The sequence below is a fragment of the Acanthochromis polyacanthus genome, chromosome 15 (genome assembly GCF_021347895.1).
Source record: "Acanthochromis polyacanthus isolate Apoly-LR-REF ecotype Palm Island chromosome 15, KAUST_Apoly_ChrSc, whole genome shotgun sequence".
Taxonomy (NCBI): domain Eukaryota; kingdom Metazoa; phylum Chordata; class Actinopteri; family Pomacentridae; genus Acanthochromis; species Acanthochromis polyacanthus.
The window spans coordinates 27068676-27093306 of NC_067127.1; the positions used below are offsets into that span (position 1 = coordinate 27068676).

The window sequence follows — 24631 nt, forward strand, 5'->3', positions numbered from 1 at the left end:
CACCCGGAGACCCACAGCGGCAAGCCTGCTTCTCGTCACCTCCTGGAGCCTCCAGACCCACCTGGCCAAGCCCCCCACTGCATCAGCCGCTCCCCGGTCCTGCACCCTGGTTTCCCCCCACTGATCCACTATTCACTCCCTTACAATAAAACTCCTCCTCAGTTCCACCGGCCTTGGTAGTGTGGCTTTCTGTTCGGGTCCGCCTCCTGAGACCGTGACAAAAAAATTGTACTGATGAAAGCCTTGTTCTTAAAAGCATTACAGCGATATATTGTTTTTTACAGCCAGTGTTACTGGCATGATTGCTGACTGTTGCCTACAAATCCTGTAAAGCTGTGCATCTGTTAGATCAAAAGCAGGTGAAGTAACATCCCCCAGAGGTTTTGATTTATGTAGAAATGTTGGTTTTGAGTTGTTTTGATTGACTGAGAGGATTTGTGGCCATTGCATCACACCCAACCAGTATCGGTTTGACAGGCGATTTAGGAAATGAGAAAGATCTCTTTTATTGTCATTCCTTAATGGAACAAGAGTTTAACACTCTGAATCCTCTATGATGGCCTATCTTGATTACCATTATTGCTAAGTATGACATCCCACAGAAAAAAAAAAATGTTTCTATTCACTCTCACATAGTTTTTCTTAAAACATGCAGTTTAACTAAATGTCATTTGCAAAATTTTGGACATGTGATTTGTTGTTAGAAGTGTGTGTAAGTGTGCATACAGCAATAGATGGCCTGCATGTCTCTTACATTGTGTGTGTGTGTGTGTGTGTGTGTGTGTGTGTTACTGTGCATTGACGGAAAGCACCTTCATAGGGAATTGAAAGTGCAGGCGCGCACATGCACATAGAGCCATCTAGTTACTGTCAAGGGAGCACATAATATATTACACTGCTGCTTCTGTTAATAAACATAAGCCATATACTTGTGGATACCTGCAGCTTTTGGACTGTCACTAAAATAAATGTGCGCACAAACACATTCAGAGTTGGTCTGACCACCTGAACTACTTAAGCAGATCGTGCAGGTACTTAAAATGTCACATTTAATATATTAGCATCACTGAATAATTTCGATATTAAATTGGGAGTTATTACCATAAAGCTTAATGAGGCAGTCTGCACTGGAAAAACAGTCCTTAATCCCTCCGTTATTACAGACAGCTTCCCAACTGTTTATAAAGGCTCAATTCTTTTTGCTTCCAAAAAGAGGGGAGTTTATAGTTGCTCACTTGTTCATAGTATCATAAGCTCTTTTTTTATTATTTCACTTTTCCTTGTCAAAACTTGTTGCATAGGGGATATGCCAAAATTACACCAACTGATAGGCTAGTGTGGTTCATGAAAAGCAGGCAGCATCTCTTGCATCGCATGATCAGTCATTCACAGTCCTTTATCTAGTTACTATTTCTAAACTGGTCACTGGTATTCCTTGGCTAGACAAGAACATCCCTCGGCTAATTATTAGCATTCATAGACTAGTCATTAGTATTCCTGGGCTAGTGACTAGTAGTCCTATCCTAAACAATAACATTACTAGCCTAATGATCTGTGTTGTATTCCTGGACTAAGAACGAGCATTCCTAGACTAGTCAGTGGCATCCCCAGGCTTGCAAGCTGACATACAAAAGTTAGCTAGGCAAGTAATTAGCATCATTGGCTAGCAACCAGCATTCCAAGGTATTGACTAGCATCTTTAATATCAAGCAGGCAAGGTGCACATCATCAGTATATAAAAAAAGCAATATATGGCATAGGGTAAAAGCTAAAGAAAAATACCCTTTGTCATTTAAGTCTCATTAGGCTGTTAGTGGTCTAGCAACAAAATCCCATCGCTGAGTGCACCAGAATAAAAACCAGTCGGCCTGCAGCAGCTCACAAGCTATGATGAAGCACAATGAAATAAGATATTTAAAATATGTGGGCCACAGGAGAAAGAATCATGGTCTGGACCATAATTCTTTCCTCTGAAACACTGGATAGATACTGATGTGTGGCTTTAACTTAGACATAGGCTCCTCCAGCCTCTGAGTACTAAATTTATAAATTTTTTTCACATATCCAAAGGCACTTTTTGACAGCTGGAAACTAGACCCCACCTGATATACTGTTGACAGATTTTTTTTTTAAACTGATATTGGTCTATCACCAATGTATTGGTGTTAGCACTTAAGTTGTCCAACATCTTTTTTTCCTCTTTTTTTTCCAGAACATGGTGTAGAAAAAGTTGCTTTGGGTAATTTAAAATGGTGCATTGCATAGTTTGTAGGCTACGGCACTGTCTAGTCTAAAAAACACATCGCAGGAAAGTTAAAAAACAATTAACCCACTACTTCCCTTTTTCATAAAATTCTTGTATAAAGATTATTGGCTGACATTTATGTTGGAATTTCTTACTCTCTAATATCTATATTTGTATCTGACCCAAAAATCCAGTAGCAGTCTCTACTGGAAACACACTGAAAATCAGTGGAGGCACATAATTATTTGGTTTGACTTCATGTGGATCTGTCTGGTTACTTCTGAACCCATAAACTTTGAGCACTATGCATTAAAAGGGTTCTCCATTTCTTTATACATTCATGTAAACTTTAAATTAAATTTAAGACTTGGCTTTTTTATGTACTATCCTCTATTTTTCTTCAAACTGAAGAAATAACAAAGCATGTGTAACTGTCCAAACACTTTGATGATATGCTTTTTTTATAGCATGCTAGGGCTGGGCGATAAATTGAATTAATTCGATTAATTTGCTTTTTTAAAACCTGACGATTGGAAAATTTGCCAAATCGTAAAATTGAGGCCAGCTTAAATATATAACAATACAGATTCTTCTTCTGCCTTTCACGACTTGTGCACTGGCGTTTGCTTCCACCTCTCATCCCCTTCCGCCAAAACAGATTAAGAGTTGGTCGCGAGAAAAGGGCCTCATGTTGCATCGATTATATGGAAGTGGTTCGGCTTTGACAAGACTGACACAGAGCAAACTGCAGTCATGTGCAAGGTTTGCAAAAGTACTGTGAAAACAAATAGTAGCAGCACAACTAACCTCTTTCAGCACCTCTGTCAGAGGCATCCTAAAGAATGGGAAAAGTGCTTGCAGCTACGGGAGTGCGGCATGGCTAGTACTAGCCATAGCAAACAGACCGCAAAGAAACAACAAAAATCGATTAAAATCGTAATCATCCAAGATGTCTAAAAAAATCGATATTTTATTTTTTGGCCATATCACCCAGTCCTATAGCATGCTAATAGAGTAGAGAAAATATCCAGAGGACTTTGTTCCCCTGCATTTGAGAAAATTCCAAGATACATATCTGAAACAAAAGGCTTCATATTTCTCATTAGTGTCCATTCTTGCAAAGACATTGAGGTAGCATAGTTGTATAACCTCCTAGTATAGTTTGGTCACAGAAGAATCCAAAAAAACTGATTACTCTTACAATGATTCCGTTGCTGACTTTTCTCCCATTATACAATGGGACATTCATACATTGTTACTGGAAATGGAAGTTACATGGATATATTTACCATTTCCCCTTTACATTGTTAACAGTCCATTGTTGGTTGAAGTTAAATTTCAGAATTCTGACATACTTATGTTTTTGTCGAGATGTAAAGTGTCCAAGATGCAGCAACTCTAACAAACTAAATGTGGATCAAGAGGTCAACTGTTGTTTGACATCAGTCCCTAGATCTTTTGTTTATTTTTATGCTGATATTGTTAATGTGAACTATGCATTAGGTTCTTTAAAGAACCCACACCTTCACCAATTTTAAAAATGTAACACCTGAAATGGGAAACTGCTCATACAAGTACATATATATGATTAGAAGATGGTGAAAAAGGTTCAGTGTTTTTCGGCAGATATTGCTTAAAGTGAAAAGTAGATATATAAGACTTAGTTCACATAAACTGAAATATTTCAAGCATTTATTTGTTTCAACTTTGATGATAACAGCTTACAGATCATGAAATGAACCCCCTCTCAAATATAATGATTATTTATAGCGCATATGAAACTGACTAAACAGCAGATGATATGATGTTCAAAGACATCATCCAATTACTCTTGAGGAACATTGCAAAATAAATGAAGCAATAAGACTCTCTTTGCTTCAGGAGCTTTAGTACTGCCATTAAAGGGTGTAAAGGCAAGTAACTGAATCATAGCAAATAAATTCTAGCTGTGATAACTGGGAATGCTGGCATGGAATATGAGTTTTGTGTTTTGCAAAGGAAAACATTGATCTCATCTGACAAGCAATAACTCTGTTTCTAACCACATGTAGGTGTGTGTTCTGTCATCCAGCAGTACTCTGCCAGAAGGAAGGTCCAGTAGGGCAGAATGCGGGAAGAGTTTACTGGCTCTTAGCCCAGTCTGGATTCCCTGTTGTGGCGCAGAGGAATGGTAATGGACATTCATAACCCTCAGTGCCAGCTAAGCCCCTACAATCTGTTCCCCCAACTGGAGACAATTGGCATGGCTGTGTGTGGACTTGAAATCGAATTAGGTTTGGTTGTACGTTTGCAGAAGTAAGAGCTTCCATGTTTCACACCAACAGAAAGAATCTGTCATCCAACTCCATCACTGAGACTTTTAGACTGAATCTAACTCGTGTGGGACAACTAACAATGTGTCTGACGCATACTGACAGGCTGATGCAGGCTGTGCGTAAATGTATTGAAAGAGTGAGTGTTTACCTTGTTGATGTGTCATAAAAGCTATGTGCCAAGCTGAAGGTCAAAGCATGTTTCAAGATCACTGGGAGTAGCTGTGGGTAAAACACACACATCCCTCCCTCCGTTTTCTAATGTCTGCTTTTTAACTCTTTCATTTCTTCTCTTTTGAAAAAATATGCACTTGTCTTTTACTGAAGTTGTTTTACACAAGCACATAGAAATGAAGTAGAACTAAAAAACTCCTATATACAGACAGTTAGAGGTTGATTTAAATAAATTACCGAATTTTAATTCCCAATGTTAAAGCTGGGTAATTTAGTATAATTTAATTAAACATTTGAGTATATATTAAGGTGGCACAGTGAGGCAGTGACACTTTTGCCTCACAGCTTGAATGTCCCAGCTTCGAATCTTAGTCTGGACTCTTTTTGCATGGAGTTTCCATGTTCTCCCTGTGCACATGTGAGTTCTTGTCAGGTTCTCCAGCTTCCTCCTCCAGTTCTAAAACACACTGAGGTGATAAATTGTCCATAGGTGTGAATGTGAGTGTGCTTATTTGTCTCTATGTCTTGTCCAGAGTGAACTCTGACTTCACAGGGTTCAACTTTCACCTCACCTGAGTATAGAAAATGGATGGATGGATTTGTGCATATTCTATATTTGACAAAAATTTAACTGAAAGCAAATTGGTAGCTGCCATGAACTCCATGAAATTCGTTTTGGTCACCAATAGTGTTTCCAGTCCATTGTCAAAACTAGAAGTATGCCTTCCCAGATTTGATCTCTTTACCTGTTGTACCATTTTTATTGAAAAACATACCTTATATACCTTATTGAAAAGCAAACTTGATATTCCATTACTAATATGTAACATCACTGAATCTTTGAGGAACAAACAGATTGTAATTTGTTGATGCTTCGGCTCCCGCCACCCTGTCCCCGCTGCCTTCCTGCAGCCGCCTGACTCAGCCGCACTTCTGCGGCCCTGGCATGCACCGCCATTGAGCCCCCCTATAATTACACCTATAATTATAACAGGGCGCCTATTTTTTTTGTCTTTTTTTTTCAATAAATGTGTCAAAAAATGTCTTTTGTGTAAGTTATTTTGCCCCTTTTTTTCAGAAGAAACATATCTTTCAAAATCTGTCAAGTATATGTCATTTTCAAGTGTTTTAAATGTAAAATAACTGTGTAATAACAACAAAAACAGATTTGCTTTTTCAGCAAGTTAGGCTTTATAAAAAATAGAAAATGAACATATCAAAACATTTTGAGATTACAGAAAGGAAATCTAACATATATTGTACATTGTCAGTCAGTTTGGTTTGTCTGCAGTTCTCATTATCTTTGGTACAGCTTGTTGTGTTCATCATGTCCAGGCGTTTTCTTTCATTTATGATAGGACAGAAAGCAGTTTCTGTCCAGCTGCAGACAGAGACCCACACAGCACTCCCGACACATCCAGACTGTGCTCCTTTTGCAGACAGTGCACGGTTTCCTCCCCAGGCTTGCCCTGCTTTTCTTTTCAGTGTCCTCCCTGTTGTTGGTGGGGACAGGAAAGTGACCCACTGTGGGCTGCTTTGGTGGACCGGTCACTGGCACACCCAGCAGCTTTGCACATACACACGTGGACAAAATTGTTGGTACCCCTCAGTTAAAGAAGGAAAAACCCACAATTCTCACTGAAATCACTTGAAACTCACAAAAGTAACAATAAATAAAAATTTATTGAAAATTAAATAATCAAAATCAGCCATCACTTTTGAATTGTTGATTAACATAATTATTTAAAAAAACAAACTAATGAAATAGGGCTGGACAAAAATGATGGTACCCATAACTTAATATTTTGTTGCACAACCTTTTGAGGCAATCACTGCAATTAAACGATTTCTGTATTTGTCAATGAGCGTTCTGCAGCTGTCAACAGGTATTTTGGCCCACTCCTCATGAGCAAACAGCTCCAGTTGTCTCAGGTTTGATGGGTGTCTTCTCCAAATGGCATGTTTCAGCTCCTTCCACATATGTTCAATGGGATTCAGATCTGGGCTCATAGAAGGCCACTTTAGAATAGTCCAACGCTTTTCTCTCAGCCATTCTTGGGTGTTTTTGTCTGTGTGTTTTGGATCGTTGTCCTGTTGGAAGACCCATGACCTGCGACTGAGACCAAGCTTTCTGACACTAGGCAGCACATTTCTCTCCAGAATGCCTTGATAGTCTTCAGATTTCATCGTACCTTGCACACTTTCAAGACATCCTGTGCCAGATGCAGCAAAGCAGCCCCAAAACATTACTGAGCCTCCTCCATGTTTCACCGTAGGGACAGTGTTCTTTTCTTCGTATGCTTGGTTTTTGAGTCTATGAACATAAGAGTTGATGTGCCTTACCAAAAAGCTCCAGTTTGGTCTCATCTGTCCAAAGGACATTCTCCCAGAAGCTTTGTGGCTTGTCAACATGCATTTTTGCAAATTCCAGTCTCGCTTTTTTATGAGTTTTTTTCAGCAGTGGTGTCCTCCTTGGTCGTCTCCCATGAAGTCCACTTTGGCTCAAACAACGACGAATGGTGCGATCTGACACTGATGTACCTTGGCCTTGGAGTTCACCTTTAATTTCTTTGGAGGTTGCTCTGGGCTCTTTGGATACAATTCGAACGATCCGTCTCTTCAATTTGTCATCAATTTTCCTCTTGCGGCCACGTCCAGGGAGGTTGGCTACTGTCCCGTGGGTCTTGAACTTCTGAATAATATGAGCCACTGTTGTCACAGGAACTTCAAGCTGTTTAGAGATGGTCTTATAGCCTTTACCTTTAAGATGTTTGTCTATAATTTTTTTTCGGATGTCCTGGGACAATTCTCTCCTTCGCTTTCTGTTGTCCATGTTCAGTGTGGTACACACCTTTTCACCAAACAGCAGGGTGACTACTTGTCTCCCTTTAAATAGGCAGACTGACTGATTATGAGTTTGGAAACACCTGTGATGTCAATTAAATGACACACCTGAGTTAATCATGTCACTCTGGTCAAATAGTTTTCAATCTTTTATCATTTTTGTCCAGGCCTGTTTCATTAGTTTGTTTTTTTAAATAATTATGTTAATCAACAATTCAAAAGTAATGGCTGTTTTTGATTATTTAATTTTCAATAAATTTTTATTTATTGTTATTTTTGTGAGTTTCAAGTGATTTCAGTGAGAATTGTGGGTTTTTCCTTCTTTAACTGAGGGGTACCAACAATTTTGTCCACGTGTGTAGCTCCTCTTGGAAAGCCTGCCGTGTCAATGGCTTCTGCTGCTTCCCCATGAGGAGTTCTTTTTGCAGAATGAAGCTGTTTGTGACAGCAATGTCCAAAAGATGCTGGAACACTGTCATTGGCCATCTTCTTGTTTTTCGTTGGACAAAATTTGTCCCCAACATCTGGTCAGAAGTGTCCACTCCCCCCATGTACTAATTGTACTCATCCACAGCTGTGGGTCTGGGGACAGGGACCCGCTGACTGACACCATCCATTTTTTGCCACCGTAGGACTGTCTCCCCTGTGTACACAGGATGTACAGTGGAACAAATGGAGACCTCCCTGGTGTCCATCCACTTCACAAAGAGTAGGTCACCGTCTCTTATCCACCTGATGGAGCCTCTCTTTGATTTTTTGTCCAGGGCATTTGCCTGAGTTGTTGGGACACCAACTCTGCCCTGCCTGTAAGTCCTACAAGCCCCAAACCCCTGCTGGCTCAGGTGACGGAACAGTAGAGGGCTGGTGTAAAAATTGTCACAATAAACAATGTAGCCGCTCACCAGCTCCAACACCACATCAAAAGAAAGTCCCTTCCCTGAAGCACCGTGCGCCTTCCCTGTGTACAGTTTGTAATCCAGTGTGTACCCATTTACATCAGCTAAAACAAAAAACTTTAGGCCCCATTTTGTTGGCTTTGCTTTCATGTATTGTTTTATTGAAAGCCTTGCCTTCGTGGCAACCATCCTTTCGTCCACAGAGATGTGCTGCTTGGGATGGTAGATGCTCTTGCAGCTGTTTCGGATGGTATCCAGAAGAGGTTTGACCTTTTGCAGAGGGTCATAGTCCTCTGTCCCCTTTATTCGTTCATTTATTGCATCTTCCTCTGGGTCACTGATGTGCAAATTTGAATGTATTGCCCTAAATCTATCTCTTGACATGACCGTGGATGGGAATGGCACATGAAAAATGGTTTTGGTCCTCCAAAAGTCAGAAACTTTTGGGAGGTTGCACACAGACATAAAAAGTAGTGTGCCGATGTATTTAGACAGCTCCTGCGGGGTGATGTCAGTCCAGGCAAACTTTTTTCCCTGCTCCAAATTTTTATGTGCGTTTTTATTTGTGTTTGTACACAAGATTTTGAGTACCTGGGCATCAAAAAAAAAAAAGAAAAATTCTCCTCTGGTGTTGGGGTGCCAGTGGTGAGAGTTGATTGGGGACCAGGTGTGCGTTTGGGGGTGAATCGGAGTGGGTAAGGCTTTCCCGTGTCTGGGTCTGCCTCTGTTTTCCAGGCCTGATGATGTGGTGACCGGCTCCATGCATCAACTACACGATCAGCATCTCTGCCACTTCGGCCTCTTCCACGCCTTGTACCAGAGCTGGTTGATGGCTCATCATCAGATGAATGTCTAAAAATATGTCAAGTCATAAGTCATAAGATAGGATAACATTTATCCAGACCAAAATCATTTATTCAAATGTATAAGAATTGGAGAAATAATAAATCTAACTGGTGAAATAACATGATAATGTAATAGTAAAGTAATTTTAGACAACACCAATGTGAAAAATTACTCTAGATATTGAATAACATTTTTACAATAAAGTTTGGAATAAATATCTAGTGTATACAAAGTATGCTAACGTCACTTACTGTGGAAGAGATGCTGCTCCTGCTCCTGTCTCCTCTTGATCCTGCTCCTGCTCCTCCATAAATCTGGATGGGGCTTTTCTCTCCCTCCTGGATCTTCTCAACATTTTATAGGCCTACTATTACTTACACTATTTACAAACAACATTATTTACAAAACTAGCTAACTAGCTAATCTATTTGAATGAGGGAAAAAACGGAAAAACGAGGGAAAAGAAGCAACGAAAAATGTGGCCAAAACGCGATAAAACACGGTCAAATAAACTACAAAATGTTCAAATACAATGCTAATATTAATATTTACGAAGCTAAACTATTATATACACAGAAATTATAGGTAAAATACCACTAAAATGCTTCTCAAATTCCACTTGTCAAAAGTACGCTCCGTCACTCATGCACTGCTCGTCAACTCCTCACCCAGGTTTTCCGAGCCTGACCTTTTGCGCCCCCTGTCAATTACCGTAATGTATAGTATATAAGCGCAAAGCTCTGCTTCTCCGCTTTCAGAATCTGTTGTAATTACGTTGATAGAGCAAACGGTCTAAGAGTTACGGTAATTTGAATCTTGCATGTCACTTTCTGTCGCCGGCGACAGCAGCCGTTCCAGAAGGGCAGGGATTGAGTAAATGGCTGTGTCCGAAATCGCATACTAACGTACTACATACTACATTCTCAATGAGTATATACTGTGTACTACGTACTATAAGTATGATTAGAATGCCGACCGTTCACACTGTAGTATACTACTCTGTTTCCCATAATGCATTTCAAACCTCCGATGACAAAAACCGGAAGTACGGCTATCAAATATCTCGTCTGAATGCCGGCTTCAGGTCGATTTTACGCTAACAAACAGTCGCATAATTAATGTGGCAATTTCAAGCCGGCACTCCTCATGCAGTTATTAGCCAGATTATGCGAATCGTTTCAGTTGTAGCTGCAGGCTACTCGAGGTAGCTGCTACTTGTTCTGTATGCAAAGCGAGCTGCTGCAACTAGCTGCTAGCATTCAGTAGCACGTTGTGAGGCGTCTGACAAATTTAAAACGTTGGTCAGAAAACGCCTATTTCTCAAATCTGTGGGGTGATTAGGATGACTACTTAACCACATAAAATAAAATAAAAATCGCTGCGGTCCGGCCACATATCCCGCGGAGGCTTGCATTTCGGTGGATAGCTCGCAAAGCATTATGGGGCGGTTGAGTATGACTAGCATAGATATATACAAACACTAGATGGCTCATGAGCGCTGTCAGCCTATGGGGAGCGACGTCGCCACATGGCGGCCATCTTGGGACAGGGCTGCTCGATCACTCATAACATTAAAGTCAATGGAGCATGGATTTTAAAATCACTGTAGATTGCTCAATTTTCAACCGATTTTAGAACAGCTTGGTTTGTTATAAACGTCAGAGATGTACTTCTTTTACTCTTACATAAGAATAATTAAAACCATTGAATTCATATAATAATGAACACAGATATCATCTTTTTTCAGCATAAATGGATGTAAATGTAATTTTATTATTTAGCATTGCACTTCTTTATTACTATCAGCTTTCTAATGCACAGATAAAAACAAAGCTCAACCAAAATCAATGCACAACAAACAGAGATGTTGTCTTTTCTTTTCATGAACCTGGTGCCTACATTACCCACAATGCATTTCGGCTGCAGGCTAACTAATCCAGGCATAGATGTATACAAACAATAAGTCTAAGGTCTCAATCAAAGTCTCTTAACAAACAAATAAATACAACCACAACCACAAAGAATGTAATTTCACCTAAAGATTAGGTTCTCAAAAAACGTTGGTCTCAGGAAAACCTAATAATTGAAAATCAGATTGTGAGTGACACCATCTTCAATGTGAGTAGCCAGGCAGAAAAGACACACAACTATGCCGCATTTTTCAAAACGAAAAGCTGCGATTTCGGAATTGAGCCTGAATCATAGCCACGTCAATAAGGTTTGTAATAAACTAAACCGTTTGTAAATCAATCAAGAATTGAGCGAGTTATGAGTGTTAAAGTGAGGAAATCATCCACCTTACCATTGACTACAGTACAGTGCGCCAGAGCAGTCCCCTGTCCTAAGATGGCCGCCAAGTGACGACGACGCCGACTCCGTCTTGAGACATCTAGTGTTTGTATATATCTATGATGACTAGTGTGGTCACCGCGCATACTTAAAATTTTTCCGGATATAGTATACATCCGGGTATTTCTCGCGTACTCAATCTATTCATACTATCCAATGTGAACGCACTACATACTTATTTTGACGTCACATTTAGTATGAGTAGTACGTCAGTATGCGATTTCGGACACAGCCAATGTCTTTATGTGTGTGGACAGTATGTGTGAGAATTTGGCTTTACACACTACAAAACATAAATATTGTGTCTTGATTGAAGCTGTGGAACAAGGATGTACAAAGGGGAGAGGTCAGCACACTGTTCTCTTCCTGTTCTCACTGTCAGCCACCTCTGTCTTGTCGACAAATGAATAAGCTGCATTCAAGATCATATTTAGCCCGTTGAACTCGCATGTATCTACTCTCTTGTACCTACTCCCAGATGTACATGACTTTGGATAAAAGTTTCCACTAAATGAAATTGTAGAATTGTATAATCCATAATTTTCTTTAATAAAGACAGATGCAGCCACTCATTTGCCCACTGTAGGTCTGTTTCCCAAGATGAGCTGAAATTGTACTTTACTATTAGAAAAAATAACATGCTACAAGCCCAATCATGCCACACACAGCCAGGAAGCTTGAAAATGAAAGGGCCAGCCTGGAAGTGTCCTTTTGTAGTTTCTAGGCAACTGCAGAGTCAGCTCTTAAACATGTGTTCTTATGGGTCTCTGCTTGGTTACAAAAAGAGAGTTGAATTTACAGACCTCAGCATCTTGACTTTTACCTGAGTGTGACCAGCATCAACTTCAAACTTAACCATGCTATGCTTAGAGCTAAATTACTCAGTTATTTTATTTCAAAACCTGTCAAATGACAGTGTCTAATGTGAGGAGATCACTTGTAGTGATAACAGAGAAGTATTAACAACACTGTCACTTAACAGTTCTACTCCTATACAACTAAACTACAACAATATGGAGTCATAGGAGTGCCAAATCAAAATATAAATAAATAAATATATAAATGTGGAAATATAAAGAGAAATAAATAAATAAATGTGGAAATGTAAAGAGAAATAAATAAATAAATAAATAACTGTGGAAATATAAAGAGAAATAAATAAATGTGGAAATATAAAGAGAAATGAATAAATAAATAAAAAGGAAAATTTTGTCTTTGCTTTTACCTTTTCTGTTTTTCCCTTTTATTTATTTATTTATTTATTTCTCTTTATATTTCCACATTTATTTATTTACTTATTTATTTCTCTTTATATTTCCACATTTATTTATTTATTTATGTCCCTTTATATTTCCTCAGTCCACCAAGAAAAGGAAAAATGCAAATCAGTTTGCTCTGGGCGTGGATTCTGAACACAGGACTCCTGCCTGACACCAGCTCCCAGCACGGCTGAAGTGAAGCCATGTCACCGTTGAGCTTCGGCTTATTCTGCCACTGATAAGAAAATAAACATTAATTTACCGAATTAGCAGCGTCCTTTCAGTGTCTGATGGCAGAATCAGCCGAAGCTCCACGGTGACATGGCTTCACTTCAGCCGTGCTGGGAGCTGGCAGGCCTGTGTGCAGGTACAACTCCCCACCCTGAAAAGGAAGCCCTGCCCAGAGCAAACTGATTTGCATTTTTCTATTTCTTGGTGTCAGTCCATCCTGAAATAACCACCAAGAAATAAACTGCAAATCAGTTTGCTTTCACTTGGTGGACTGCGCTGTCAATCAAACGGCTCTAGGCGGGGCTTCCTGTCCAGGGTGGATGGTCGTTCCTGATCACAGTAGATACGACACGCCCCTCTGAGCGCCGTCCTGACGGAGACGCTAAGCTAGTGGGGGCAAAGTTTCAGTGTTTTCCATTGATGTGTACGGCACGAAAATTAAAACAAGAAGAATGCCGGCTCATTGTGCGGCATACAGTTGCACACTACGTCGGACGATCAAGACAAGGAAACTTGGAATAACTTTCCACAGGTAAGAATAGTTTTGGGCTCGTTTTTCATTATTAAATCTTGTTGAGGGTCTATGAGAGCTAACTAGTTACCCATTAGCAAAACACTAACACGAGCTAACAGCTGGACAACCAAATACCAATAATAGTAGCTGTAGTATAGCTGTACAACCAGTAGTAGTAATACGAAAAGTACAAGCAGCAGTAGTAGTATAAGTAGCTGTTAGAGTCGTAGACGTAGTATCAGCATGTGTAATAGTATTACAAGTTGTAGTAGCAGTGACAGTATCAGCAGCAGTAGTTGGTGTATTACCACTAGTAGTCGCATTACTATTAATACCACCAATACTACCAATAGTAGTTATAAAGCCTAACTCATATATATCCAGATTACCATCTATGTTGTTCCTCCAAACCCAATTTATGATTGGGATTATAGGCAATTCTTTCGGACTGCTTTCAAATAATTGAAATGTTACCAAACTATGTTATACTTATCAAATTAAATAACTTTGGTCTCCAGTATATTGGCTAATTCAGTTCTTTGTACTTAATTTATTAGCATGATTTCTTTATAAATATGTTGTTGTGTACATACTAGGGACGTGCACGACTAGTCATTTAATAGTTTAACTGCCTACTCATTTATTAAACGTTTAGTATTTTACTAGTCGGTTAAACGCTAGTGTAGAGCTAGTAGATTTGCAGTGGTCTGATATTCCTTCCATTTCAATATGATTGCTTGCACAGTGCTCCTTGAGATGTTTAAAGCTTGGGAAATCTTTTTGTACCCAAATCCGGCTTTAAACTTCTCCACAACAGTATCTCGGACCTGCCTGGTGTGTTCCTTGGTCTTCATGATGCTCTCTGCACTTTAAACAGAACCCTGAGACTATCACAGAGCAGGTGCATTTATACGGAGACTTGATTACACACAGGTGGATTCTATTTATCATCATCAGTCATTTAGGACAACATTGGATCATTCAGAGATCCTCACTGAACTTGTGGAGTGAGTTTGCTGCACTGAAAGTAAAGAGGCCGAATAATATTGCACGCCCCACTTTTCAGTTTTTTTATTTGTTAAAAAAGTATAAAATATCCAATAAATTTCATTCCACTTCACGATTGTGTCCCAATTGTTGTTGATTCTTGACAAAAAATTAAAATATTATATCTTTATGTTTGAAGCCTGAAATGTGGCGAAAGGTTGAAAAGTTCAAGGGGGCCGAATACTTTCGCAAGGCACTGTAATTTGTCCTTGTTCCTTATTACTGTAGCATTGCTGTAACTACCTATAATTATAAATTTCTATTCATATTTTCACTGTGACTTTTATAGACGGCGAATCGTGATCCATGCAGGAGTGGATGAATTTAGCAGGCTCATAGTTTACATAGGAGCAGCTACAAACAACAAATCCACCATTGTTCTGGTCAGCCGTTGCTCAGTATGGCTTACCATCTTGTGTGAGATCTGATAAGGTAAAGTGAAATATTGCATTAACAATACTCCCTCCTGCATTGAAACAACAAAAGTACTAACGAACAGAACTTTTGAAAATTAGTATTCCTTTATTTCTTTTTGTCTGTTTATATCTTAACTTCCTGAAGGGTGAGGAAAATGTTGCTGTGGCCAAATACACGGTGAGCCAGAGAGGAACAGGCCGACATTCCCACATCACTGGACGCAGTGTACATAGTCAAATGTGATACATGGTTTTGTAACTAATTACGATCATGAGTATCAGATATATTTTTAAAATACTGGAAAGGAAATTCCTGTTATATACATGCAGTTGTAAAATTTAGAGTAATTATGTAATTTTTTTGTTTGTTTTTAATCTACAGAATTGAAAGATTATGGCGAGATGTGTATGGAAATGTCCTTGACTTGTTCCACACACTATTTCTCAATTTGGAAGTGGAAGGGTTTCTAAACCCTGAAAATGAACTGGAGTTATTCGCTCTCCACTGAACCTATGTCCCACAGCTGCAGCAGCATCTTCAGGCATTCAAGGAAGCCTGGAATCACCATAGTTTGGGGACAGAGAGAGAGCAATCCCCCATGCAACTGTGGCTTAGTCAGCCATGTGAGGGAAATGCTGCTGGTCCAGTTGAGGTACAAATCCCCTCTTGTACCTTTACCTTCCTGTCTTCCTTTATATTTGTTTATGTTAACTTTATTATTTCTACTTTAGTACTGGATGGTTCACTTGCGTGTGATGCGTGTGATCTCACTTTCTGATTCAGAGTCCAGATTTATTTTGATTTCTTAACAAATTGAAATTACCAAAGCATATTTCACAAACACAGTGTAGATGTATGCTGTCTAACACTGCTAGGATAACCTGGATGTTTAAGAAATATTATATTTGGTTTAGTAGCACAATAATATATATTCTTTATAGAGCTGTGACATGCCATGTAGTTTCTGGGGTTTTTTTAAACATATTTTAACATATAAACATACACTACTCACAAAAAGTTAGGGATATTCGGCTTTTGGGTGAAATTTCAGGACGAACCTAAAATGCATTCAAACCTTTACAGGTGAACTTAATGTGACCTTCTCTAAGCTTTTGAATGCACATGTCCAACTGTTAAATGTTTCAGTAGTTTTTGCACAAGTTGCTGTTCTCTAACGAGGAGCTTAAAGCTGCTGTCCGGAGTTTCCGTTTGTTTTCAATTTATGTATCATTTTTTAACAAAGCTTAAATGTGTTAGTCGAGTTCAGGGGTCGGCAACCCGCGGCTCTTTTAGCGCTCTGTTGTGGCTCCCTGTAACTTTGGAAAATAAATTGTTCTGCCTTTCAGGCGCGTTTCAATGCATTTTAATATAGAGTCTTATTATGAAATTACCGCTCTTATTTTGACGTGTCACTCCACCGGATGTGCTGCTGGGGTTTTTTCCCCCGGGACATGAGAGCGCTAAGTTGATGCAGGGAAGATGGAGAAGCAACGCCTGTAGTTTCATATCGTTTTGTACTCAAGAATGGCAAGCCTGTATATTAAAGCTCCACTCCAAGAAAGACACGTCTTGTCTTTGAGTCAAAAGTACTCGTGATAGGGTGATACACGTTACTCGCAAGAACACGGCTCGATGTCCAGGCAGCAGGTCAGAGAGTCAAAGGAGTGTCGTCTTGGAAAATAGGGCAGCGACTTACCGGAGAAAAGTTATTAGCTTAAGATAAATAGATAAATAGATTTTACAAGTTAAATAGACATTCGCAAAATATTGAGTTCCAGCTAACATTACGTAACATATGAGGTCCAGGAGCAAAAATGACATTAACCAAGTAAGATAAATATTAGTGGAAGGACACAATTTAAAAAATGAATCTATCTTATTGGAGGCTTTGTAATTAATTAATCAGGACTGATTAAAAAGGGCATAGAGGTAAAAAAAAAGCGATATATCCAGTGTTGTCTTCATTTTAAATGCCAAAAGGATTTTGCGGCTCCCAGTGTTTTCTTTTCTGTGGGAAACGGATCGAAATGGCTCTTTGAGTGTTAAAGGTTGCCGACCCCTGGTCTAGTTCGATACTATAATATAAAGTTAGAATAACGCGATATGAAAATTTATTCATGAGCTCCGCCTTCCTCTCATAGACCCCCATGTTATTCCAAAAAGCGCCGGTTGCTGCCGACCAATCAAGTTCGAGCTTCAGCTTTGTCATGCTGTCAATCAACGGTTAAGCGCACAGCAAGCAAGCCCATGCAGAGGTGGGCGAGCTACGCACTACGCAACCACGCGCACATTTGTTTTGCTTGTGGAGGAGAGAGCATCAGGGATCAGCAACTTCCAGAAAAGTTACCAATCCCACGGCTTGTCAAGCCAAGAGACTGCAGGACGTTTTTTGGCTCGGGGTGCTCGCGTCGCTCCCCGACCACGGCCTCCATAGCCCGCCTGACGGCTTCGTTAAGATGCCGTGGTCGGGGTGCTCGCCTCGCTCCCCGACCACGGCCTCCATAGCCCGCCTGACGGCTTCGTTTAGATGCCGTGGTCGGGGTGCTCGCCTCGCTCCCCGACCACGGCCTCCATAGCCCGCCTGACGGCTTCGTTTCGATGCCCGACCTCTGGAGGAAGATGTTGGGGCGTCTGGGACATACTCTTCGTCAGAGGAGTCATGCAATTCTGAACTCTAGATAGAAATAAATAAACAATGTAACACATATACACGCGTAAATGCACTAAGTTTGATAAACAACGTCATCGAGAGGGATACACGAGTGTAATCACATATTGAAACTTTACTCGTTCGTCCTAGCAGATTCATGTTATTTTGGTATTAGGACAAGTTAGACTCAATACAGCATTCTAACGTAATTCCTTTATTATTTAATAAATGTACTAAATGTAGAAGAGGGGAAAACAGCAAAACAGGCAAGATGCTGCAGCACTCCGGGCACCACTCTCATGTACTGCGCGCGTGCACAAATAAAGGGGCGAAATCAGAGGGAGGGAGGGTGAGACCACCAGTGTTTTGGGAGACGCTGCGATTCAAACTCCGGACAGCAGCTTTAACGGCAAAAATCACGGCAGGTGTTTGATCCTTGAATTGACCAATAAATGTCCTGGTTCAATTAGAGCAGGTGTTTAAACAGTCGTCCTCATCATGCTGTTCACATTTTGACATCATGAGACCAAGTCGACACCTACCAATGGATGAACAGTCCCTTGCCATTGTGATGCTTCAAACAGGACGTTCTCAGACGGAAGTAGCCACTGAGCTTGGAGTGTCACAGAGTGTCATCAGCAGGTTGCAACAGAGATATCGAGAGACTGGAAGAGTCACAGAAAGGCGTAGAAGTGAACGTCCTTTGGCCACATCCCGTGCTGATGACCGCTACATTGTGAACACTGCCCTGAGAAACCAGATGATGAATGCCACTCAACTCCAGGCACGTTTAAGGGAGGTGAGAGGCACCCAAGTGTCACGTCAGACCATTCGAAACCGTTTACATCAGCATGGTCTGCGCGCTAGACGACCTGCACGAGTACCTGATCACACCACCAGGCACAGGCATCATCGTCTTGCAAGGGCCAGGGAGCATTTACACTGGACGAGGGACCAGTGGGCCTCAGTGCTGTTCTCTGATGAAAATCAATTCATGCTGAGCAGAAATGATGGCCGGCAACGATGTTGGAGACGTCAGGGAGAGCGCTATGCATCAGCCACTGTTGTCACCAGGCGAGCTTTTGGTGGTGGCGGTGTTACAGTGTGGACAGGGGTGTCCAGTTGGTACAGAACTGCTCTACACTTTGTGAATGGTACAGTGACAAGCCCATACTACCTGAATAACATCATTAATCCAGTGATTGTGCCCCTACATGAACAACACAGGCCTAATTTCATATTCATGGACGACAATGCTCCTGCTCATCGAGGTCGCATCATCAGGGAATGGCTGTTGGAGACTGGTGTACCTCAAACTGAATGGCCTGCACTTTCTCCAGACCTGAATCCCATTGAAAACCTGTGGGATCAGCTGAGTCACCGTGTAGAGGCTCGAAACTCTGCACCCCAGAACCTCAATGACCTGAGGGCTGTCCTTCAAGAAGAGTGGGATGCCATGCCTCAGCAGACAATAAGTTGCCTTGTGAACAGCATGAGACGTCGTTGTCAAGCTGTAATTGATGCTCAAGGGCACATGACGAGATATTGAGACGTTGACATTTTTTGTTGTGGTGTAACTACCATTGTTGTTACCTTTTGTTTCAATACATTTTTTGAGATGAGGAAATCACCAGTGCATCCTTCTACTTAAATGTCTTACTTTCATGATATATCATTGTAGCACGAACTTATTACATTTTCCATAAATTTCACCTGAAAGCCAAATATCCCTAACTTTTTGTGAGTAGTGTATGCATAGATATTTCAATGGTGTAAAATATCTATAATAATATCTATACAATTTTATAGTTCATGAATTTACTCCTTGCACATCTTGTTGTCCAACCCACATTAGAAATCAAGTTTTGCCATACCATGTAGTCCCTATCTCATTTACTTTTTTTTATTACTTGAGGAGTGTGCATTTCTTAATAAAAGAGCTTGCTTTCAAATTATGCTTTCCTTTCAGGTTGCTGCTGATTATGGGATAGACTGGACAGGATCTCACACCCCATACCCAGAAGGCGTCACTGTACCTGATGCACAACTACCCCGGCAGCTTACACAGGCTGAAGTTACATCTTTGCCTGATCCGGCCGTCCCTTTTTCTGCTGCACTACGGGCATACATGGATACAGTGTATATTCTTAAGGGCATTTTTCAACAAACCTAGACATATCACAACTCACCTTAACACAATCAGAATGAAACGAACAAGACTCAAAAGAATGCTGCAAATTTTTGGTGCATAATTTTATGACCAGTTGTGAATTTCAAATAAATGCCTTTGAAAACAACAATGTACAAAGACACAGCAAAGGGATATAAAACTGCTTTAATTGCATGCTGAATAGTTGACAGCTTTTAAAAGCATTAAAACAATGTGCCAATAAAAAGATTTTTTAATAGAACTGACAATTCTTTTCTTTAACTTCCAAACATTTATATTACAACTGTTCTCCAAAGACAGTCTTCCACAAGTGTGGAAACATTTTGTTGTCGCAGAAATGCACAAACCTGAACCTTCGTTTTTGAATCTTTCACATAAAAATAAGCCATTTCATTAATTCACTCTCTCAACTCTCACCTTTAAACTGTCTTCTTGCAACAACTCACAGGCTGCCACATTTCTGTTACATGTTAAATGTCACACACAACAATTTGAGCCTGACACCAGCAAAAACAAGAACTGTTGTGAACCTTCTTCTGAAGCATGTATTAGCCTCACAAGCTTACATCACATCAGAGCAATTGTCAAAACAAGTAAACATACCTGTTTTAACATTTTATGTGTTTTGGTAGCATTATTTGGACTCTCACACAACATACGAGATGGTAAGCCATACTGAGCAACAGCTGACCAGAACAGTGGTGGATTTGTTGTTTGTAGCTGCTCCTATGTAAACTATGAGCCTGCTAAATTCATCCACTCCTGCACGGATCACGATTCGCCGTCTATAAAAGTCACAGTGAAAATATGAATAGAAATTTATAATTATAGGTAGTTCCAGCAATGCTACAGTAATAACGAACAAGGACAAATTATCTCAATAAATGCAACAAAGAAAAAAGAAACGTAAAGACAACCACAATTACAATAAACAACAGAATTATTAATATTCAATATTATTTATTCACCTCTCTCTCTTGGCTGTTATATACTTGCAGCAAACCCCTCTCTCCTCAGAGCTGCTTCCCACTTCTTCCTCAGCCCATAGTCTTTGGGAAACCTACATGGAGTAAAGAGAAAAGTATGTACACAACATATTTATAAAGAAATCATGCTAATAAATTAAGTACAAAGAACTGAATTAGCCAATATACTGGAGACCAAAGTTATTTAATTTGATAAGTATAACATAGTTTGGTAACATTTCAATTATTTGAAAGCAGTCCTAAAGAATTGCCTATAATCCCAATCATAAAATGGATTTGGAGGAACAACATAGATGGTAATCTGGATATATATGAGTTAGGCTTTATAACTACTATTGGTAGTATTGGTGGTATTAATAGTAATGCGACTACTAGTGGTAATACACCAACTACTGCTGCTGATACTGTCACTGCTACTACAACTTGTAATACTATTACACATGCTGATACTACGTCTACGACTCTAACAGCTACTTATACTACTACTGCTGCTTGTACTTTTCGTATTACTACTACTGGTTGTACAGCTATACTACAGCTACTATTATTGGTATTTGGTTGTCCAGCTGTTAGCTCGTGTTAGTGTTTTGCTAATGGGTAACTAGTTAGCTCTCATAGACCCTCAACAAGATTTAATAATGAAAAACGAGCCCAAAACTATTCTTACCTGTGGAAAGTTATTCCAAGTTTCCTTGTCTTGATCGTCCGACGTAGTGTGCAACTGTATGCCGCACAATGAGCCGGCATTCTTCTTGTTTTAATTTTCGTGCCGTACACATCAATGGAAAACACTGAGACTTTGCCCCCACTAGCTTAGCGTCTCTGTCAGGACGGCGCTCAGAGGGGCGTGTCGTATCTACTGTGATCAAGAACGACCATCCACCCTGGACAGGAAGCCCCGCCTAGAGCCATTTGATTGACAGCGCAGTCCACCAAGTGAAAGCAAACGGATTTGCAGTTTATTTCTTGGTGGTTATTTCAGGATGGACTGACACCAAGAAATGGAAAAATGCAAATCAGTTTGCTCTGGGCGGGGCTTCCTTTTCAGGATGGGGAGTTGTACCTGCACACAGGCCTGCTAGCTCCCAGCACGGCTGAAGTGAAGCCATGTCACCGTGGAGCTTCGGCTGATTCTGCCATCAGACACTGAAAGGACGCTGCTAATTCGGTAAATTAATGTTTATTTTCTTATCAGTGGCAGAATAAGCCGAAGCTCAACGGTGACATGGCTTCACTTCAGCCGTGCTGGGAGCTGGTGTCAGGCAGGAGTCCTGTGTTCAGAATCCCCGCCCGGAGCAAACTGATTTGCATTTTTCCTTTTCTTGGTGGACTGAGGAAATATAAAGGGAAATAAATAAATAAATAAATGTGGAAATATAAAGAGAAATAAATAAGTAAATAAATAAATGTGGAAATATAAAGAGAAATAAATAAATAAATAAATAAAAGGGAAAAAACAGAAAAGGTAAAAGCAAAGACAAAATTTTCCTTTTTATTTATTTATTTATTCATTTCTCTTTATATTTCCACATTTATTTATTTATTTATTTATTTCTCTTTATATTTCCACATTTATTTATTTATTTCTCTTTATATTTCCACATTTATATATTTATTTATTTATATTTTGATTTGGCACTCCTATGACTCCATACAACAACAACTACAAAAAACATTCTCTAAATTTTGCTGTTATTTATTTTTTGGATTATAGTGAAAACTGAAGACAGAAAGAAAAGAGGGTGCAGAGATAGGGATGACATGCATCAATGGTCTGCAGATCTAAACTGAACCCAGGACTACAGTCTCAGTGGTTCCTAACCTTAATCAGTTCATTTGCAAAAGTGCATTTGTTACATGAACAGCTGGACCCTTGATTTAAACCTGGTCTTTGTTAAGAGTGAAGTACTTTGTACGTCTAGCATCAACCCCAGCTACCTCTCGTCGACTCTATAGTACAGTGGTCGTCTGGCCCGTCAGGAATAATATCTGGCCCACCAGATGATTTTGAAAATTTGATTTGGCACGGAGCCAAGCCAGTCCGTCACCACAACATGAAACTCGCGTGGTCGGCTGCTGCCGGACATTTCTGCGTTTGCATTACTGGTCGGACACGGTTGTACCAACCAGATTTCACTGTGCAACAGTGTGTGCAAAACATGTGTGTGTCTCGGGAGTCATTTTTAATACATCTGTGATCAGAATCGAGACGTGTGTCCCAAGCAGCGGCGATCAGCTGTAGAAGCTCCGCTGCTCGCGGTATCGCCCCCCCCACCCACCCCCCGCAGGTTGGCCCGCTGTTCGATTGTTTACAAACATTTTGGCCCGAAGCCACATCTAATTGCCGACCCCTGCTATAGCAGATTGCAAATGTAGAGCTTCGTTCATTAAACTGTCAAGGAATGCGGAGGAGTTTGTCTGTGAATCTGTGAATCTGCCTGTCCATGTGCAACATTACTCAAAAACAGACTAACGGATTTGAATTAAATTTTTAGGCAAGGTCAGAAATGACACAAGGATCACCTTATTAGATACTGGCAGTGATGCAGTAATAATCAACACATGGCTGTGATCAGTGATTACTGTGTCTGATTTGGGTTTCACTATCTGTATAGCTATTGTATTGTGGTTAAAACCACCTACAGCAAGATGAAGGAACATTCATGAATTTACTGTATGTCAAGTTGATCTTCACCCTATTTTTCAACTTGTTTCTATTGTATTTGTGCAAATTTGACTGGTGGTAAAGAAAATGTTTATTATGTTATTTTTTTGTTACTTTTTCATTAATGGAAGATATGTCATTGATTATATATCCAGTTATTTCAGCTATAAAATTTGCTTAACATTTCCAACATACCGGGCTGCGCAGTGGCCTTGCAGCTAGAAGATCCCCAGTTAGCGTCCCAGCCTTCCCGGGATGTCTCTGCATGGAGTTTGCATGTTCTCCCTTTGCATACATGGCTTTTCTCTGGGTGCTCTGGCTTCCTCCCACTGTCCAAAAAGATGCTCAGGTTAATTAGTAACTCTAAATTAAATTGTTCACTGCTGTGAATGCAAGTGTGATTGTATATCTGTACATGTAGCCCTGCAATAGACTGATGACCTGTCCAGGGTGTCCCCCGCCTTCATCCTAAGTCAGCTGGGATAAGTTCCATCTTTTAGTTGCTATAAAATTGTTGGAAACATTTTCTGGTTCATCAGAACTATTTGGCCATATGCTGATGAATATAGGTGGTTGCGCTTTTATCGAAGCACACCTAAAGGATCTGTATGGGAACAACGGCCATAGAGAAATAGCTCTGCAAAAAAAGTAGTAGTTACTAAATGTAACTCTAGTACTATAAGCATGTGCATAGCCCTCTAACAGGCTTTAGTTTTTGTTCTGTGGGTTGACCTGACTGTAGTCTGTTGTGGCTGGCCCCCTGCTTGAAGATTCAACTATTAGTGCTTGCTCAAAGGAAATCCAAAGCAAACATTGGATTTTTTGTGTTTCTCTGTTTAAAATCTGCAAGGGGTTTACCTTACTATGTAAAGAACTTAAATTGCTGTATGTTGACGATATATAAATTCAGTTAAATTGAATCCAACAATCCAATCCGATTTGCTTATGGGTGGTTATGTGCAATTGTAATTTGCATGTAAGATCTGATTTGTCATTTTCTGTTTTACTACATGAGAGCTCAACAGG

The 24631-nt window shown here is 40.1% G+C and overlaps 2 protein-coding genes and 1 long non-coding RNA gene across 4 annotated transcripts in view; 1 reads left to right on the forward strand and 2 right to left on the reverse strand.

The window, feature by feature from the left end:
- LOC127537399 (piggyBac transposable element-derived protein 4-like) overlaps nt 1-11001 on the reverse strand; it is a 206159-nt gene extending 195158 nt beyond the window's left edge. The window contains exons 1-2 of one of the 2 annotated variants that reach the window (XR_007947028.1): nt 9569-11001; nt 6842-9323 (exon numbers count right to left, since the gene is read on the reverse strand). Coding sequence is in view for 1 of the 2 variants with exons in the window: in XM_051959659.1 (XP_051815619.1) it covers nt 8130-9233 (1104 nt within the window). In the remaining variant the exon portion in view is untranslated. Of the gene's footprint in view, nt 1-4831; nt 9324-9568 lie in introns of those variants that run through there. The other variant, XM_051959659.1, reaches the window with a different exon arrangement.
- LOC110972945 (coiled-coil domain-containing protein 85A-like) overlaps nt 1-20195 on the forward strand; it is a 65401-nt gene extending 45206 nt beyond the window's left edge. Inside the window, 1 exon segment of the mRNA XM_051959648.1 lies at nt 19754-20195. Coding sequence (XP_051815608.1) covers nt 19754-19957 — 204 coding nt within the window. The 3' untranslated portion in view covers nt 19958-20195.
- The window catches only part of LOC127537436 (uncharacterized), a 40217-nt gene that overhangs the window by 14508 nt on the left and 1078 nt on the right, over nt 1-24631 (reverse strand). Inside the window, exon 2 of the long non-coding RNA XR_007947061.1 lies at nt 23801-23934. This is a non-coding gene — a long non-coding RNA (uncharacterized LOC127537436). The remainder of the gene's footprint in view (nt 1-23800; nt 23935-24631) is intronic.